This window comes from Aphidius gifuensis, linkage group LG4 (genome assembly GCF_014905175.1).
Source record: "Aphidius gifuensis isolate YNYX2018 linkage group LG4, ASM1490517v1, whole genome shotgun sequence".
NCBI classification, from domain to species: domain Eukaryota; kingdom Metazoa; phylum Arthropoda; class Insecta; order Hymenoptera; family Braconidae; genus Aphidius; species Aphidius gifuensis.
The window spans coordinates 15,895,890-15,900,150 of NC_057791.1; the positions used below are offsets into that span (position 1 = coordinate 15,895,890).

Here is a 4,261-nt window from a genome sequence, read left to right on the forward strand (position 1 = left end):
ATATTGAAAAAAATATGTTTTTCTATAATAAACATCTCGTCATTAGCCTTAAATGGATATTTTTAATTCATTATTAATAAAAATAGATTGTTTTTCAAATATCGTTAGTTTTCAGTCAACAAAAATAACATTTATTTGGTAGTATCAATTCAAACGGTGCCCAGAAAACATTAAATAAAAAGAAACGAAAATTTAATTTTTACACCGACGATATTATACATATATTTTCGGTGAAGAAGAAATATGGAGTTGATCACATTAATAACAATTTTATTATGTGGTCCTGTAATTTTTTTGTTGATTTTGGATTATTATAATCATCACAATAAAAAAGGATGTCAAATTAATAAAATTCCAGGACCAAAACCTTTGCCAATACTTGGTAATGTTTTATCTCTTTTGTCACAATCTGGTGAGTAGCTATTATCAATAAATTTAATTTATTTAAACAAACCCAATTGCTGTTTATGATTAAAGACTATTTTCTTTTATTACAAAAGATGGATTTTGGGGATTTAGTAAAAATATAACTAAGAAATATGGTTCAGTGTGCAAAATCTGGGTTTTTAATCAGGCTACTGTATTTATTAGCGATCCTGAAGATATCAAGGTATGATTTTAATAATAGCAACGAAATAATAATATATACAATAATAATCATAATAATAACAGGTAGTGTTGAGCAGTACATCAAATATCGATAAGAGTCTAGGATACCGTTTATTGCACCCATGGCTTAATAAAGGACTCATCACCAGCACAGGTATATGTCAATATCAATATCACAATTTTTATAACTCGTCGAATGAATAACTGTGTAAATATGTATGGATATATAATATTTTACGTACGATATACAATGTTTTTTATCAGGGAAAAAATGGCAACAACGTAGAAAAATTGCAAATACTGCATTTCATTATAATGTACTTCAAGAATATTTCCACACGTTTGCAGTAAAAGCTAATAATCTTATTAAAATCCTTCGGGCTGAAACTGAATCAGGTGAAATTATCAAGGAGCTTCATCCCATAACAACTTCAGTGGCAATTGAAATTATATGTGGTAAATATTAATATACAATTGTTTTTTATTTTTATTCTATATACAATTAATAATTGTTTTTTTTTTTAATTAGAGAACTATTAAATATTAATTAAATTTATTAATGACTTTTTTAGAAACAGCCATGGGAACATTGGTAAAAAATAATATTATCAGCTCAAATAAATATTACAATGCAGTTCATAACTTTGGAAGAATTTTCAACTACAGGTATGTTAAATATTATTTTTATCCTTAAAAATGACTACATCGTATCTTCATGTTAATGCGTAATATTTCATCTAGCCAATTATCATTAACGACTAATTAACTAACATAACTACATAGCCTGTAACGGTGTGATTGTTGTTCTTTTTTTTTATTGTTTTGTTTATTAAAAATAAAAAAAAAAATAAAATAAACCAGTTATTCGTACATCTACTAGATGTTTATTGTTTATGTATTTTTCTCATGATTAATAATTGACATAAGTGTTTGTACTTTGTATCTACAATTTAGTTTGAGACTTCATTAACGTTTGAATTAAAAAATAGAGTAGGAAGACTATGGCTGTACAACGATTGGATCTTTTCAATGACCTCTAAAGGCCATGATTTATCAAAAGTTGTAGAAATACTCCATGGATTTACTAGAAATATTATTAAACAAAGAAAAGAATATCACAATGAAACTGAGGGAAAGTATTTGTCAATAGAAAAAACCCAAGAAGATGAGGAAGCTGTAAAAAGTAAGAGAAAAAAGCTCGCTCTTTTGGATAGTTTACTAGCAGCATCCAAAAATAATCAGGCAATCGATGATGATGGAATACAAGAAGAAGTTGATACATTTATTTTTGCAGTGAGTTGACATAATTATGTCATAGCTAGAAAAATAAATAACAATTGAATTAAATAAATAAATATATTTTTAATTATAGGGTCATGATACTGTAAGCAGTGCATTGCTTTGTGCTATTAAACTACTTGCTGAACATAAAGATATTCAGGCAACTGCTAGAGAAGAAGTCAATCAAGTCTTGATGAAGACAGATGGAGAAATGACAATGGCTGCAGTTCAGCAGCTTTGTTATTTAGAAAGATGTGTCAAAGAGACACTAAGATTGTGTCCAAGTGCTCTTTTCATAGCTCGAAAAATCACTGAAGATGTCCAACTAAGTATGCTATAAAATATTAATGATTGTTGTGTTATCATTGTCTTGATTAATTTATGTGTATATATTTTATTTTATCAGAGAATTATTTAATACCAGCTGGAACTAATTTAAATATTCATATTTATAACGCTCATCGTGATCCTAACTACTGGATCAATCCTGAAGTATTTGATCCAGATAGATTCTTGCCAGTGAATAGTATTGGACGACATTCACATGCCTATGTACCATTTAGTGCTGGACCTAGAAATTGTATTGGTAATAAATAATGACTTTTCAAGGATAAGTAATGAATATTTCAAATTTTTCTTTTCTCTATAAATAATTTATCATTGTGTCATTATTTGTCAATTGTCATTTAGGTCAAAAGTTCGCTATGATTGAATTAAAAACTGTTATTGCTGGATTATTACGCAATTTTTATTTTAAACCAGCTGACGTTTAAGGTGATGATGATAATCAATTGACTTATGAAGTGACTTTGAAGTGGACTAAGCCAATTTACATCAAATTCATACCAATTTTAAAATGATATTCTTCGTTTATAAATCTACTAAACTACTAAATAAATCTATAAACTCTACTAAAAGAGTTTGTAAATCTTATTTTTAAATTATTATCAATATTATTTCAATTTCAATATTTATGGCCACAAAAAAGAGCAGAAAATAATAAGAAATTCTAATTATCAAATAAGTTAATCACCGTTGATCAAATAAAGTTTTTTTTTTTTACAATCATACTAAACGTTTTTTTAATAAGCCTTATTTCACATATTGTCGAATTATTATTAAGTTGGCATAGCCATCATAAATCATTTACAAATGGCAAGAAAACCATTATAAATTGCAATTGCAATTTATAATAAATAAAATTGCGGTTTAAACCACTCTTGTTCATTATAATTTATGAACAAAATACAACTGTTATTTAAATATCATAGTTTGTCAATAAACCAAGACAATTTTTTATTAGTCAACCTAATCTAAAACGCTGCACAGAATACATTAGAAATAAAAAATATAATCAAGCATATAGATGAGAATTAAGGTCTTATTTCATAAGAACAAACATTTCTTCATGAGATTTTAAGGAGAAATCATTTAAATTTATTGACTTTTTTATTCTTATTTATTTCAATAAATGATAAAACATGAATATATTGAGAAATATGTTTTCCTATATGATAAATATTTAATCACAATAAAATTTTTTTTTAATGTACTAGATGAAAAAAGATTGTGATTTGGATATCATAGTTTTAATGATTTTCACTAGCCAGTGTCTCTTCGAATGCTGTCTAGAATACTCTAAATACTAAACAAATATTTTATAGAATACCCTAGATTTAATCACAACAATTTGTAATTACAAGTGTAAACTATTGTACCGTCTGATTGTTTTGTTATAAATTATAATCATTTTAAATAATAGATATACTGAATTAAGCCCAACACATATACTATTCAAATTCTGTCTGATGTCAAGATGTTTCGATCGATTAGCTTAATTCCTAAAGTCAAAAGAATAATTACACTACAAACAGATAAATTCGGACATAACAGGTGTTATAAAATATTCGTCATTATTATGAAAAAAAAATAATTTATATGTCAGCATAATATAAAATAATGACTATAATAAATTGAGAAAAAATAAATCGTGATAAGACATAGATGAAATGTGAAATTTTTATTTGAAAAAAGATAAACGTTTCTTTATCTAAATTATTTTATTTTTTTGTTTTCGTTTATTTCAATAAATAAAATAATTTATTTTTCAAAGATATAAATGTATAGGCGAGAAATAAAGATTCATTTTATAAAAATAAACATTTTTTAACGGTGTCATCCAAATTTATCTTAATTATTTTATTTTTTTGTTGTCGTTTATTCCAATAAATAACAAAACATCATTATATATTGAAAAAAATATGTTTTTCTATAATAAACATCTCGTCATTAGCCTTACATGGATATTTTTAGTTCATTATTAATAAAAATAAATTGTTTTTTAAATATCGTTAGTTTTCAGTGAACAAAA

General features: G+C 25.4%; 1 protein-coding gene across 1 annotated transcript; it reads left to right on the forward strand.

Moving 5' to 3' along the window:
• The first annotated feature begins 243 nt into the window (after positions 1 to 243).
• On the forward strand, positions 244 to 2,663 carry LOC122853949 (cytochrome P450 4C1-like). The gene is made up of 9 exons (XM_044154358.1): positions 244 to 248; positions 478 to 610; positions 673 to 763; positions 874 to 1,065; positions 1,182 to 1,201; positions 1,564 to 1,902; positions 1,982 to 2,219; positions 2,297 to 2,476; positions 2,581 to 2,663. The coding sequence occupies exons 1-9, from the start codon at positions 244 to 246 to the stop codon at positions 2,661 to 2,663; spliced, it is 1,281 nt and encodes a 426-aa protein (XP_044010293.1).
• The last annotated feature ends 1,598 nt before the right edge of the window (positions 2,664 to 4,261 follow it).

Coding starts and splice junctions, on each gene's coding strand:
- LOC122853949 (XM_044154358.1), top strand. Junction 611..672: donor GCGATCCTGAAGATATCAAG/GTATGATTTTAA, acceptor TAATAATAACAG/GTAGTGTTGAGCAGTACATC. Junction 1,903..1,981: donor TTGATACATTTATTTTTGCA/GTGAGTTGACAT, acceptor TTTTAATTATAG/GGTCATGATACTGTAAGCAG.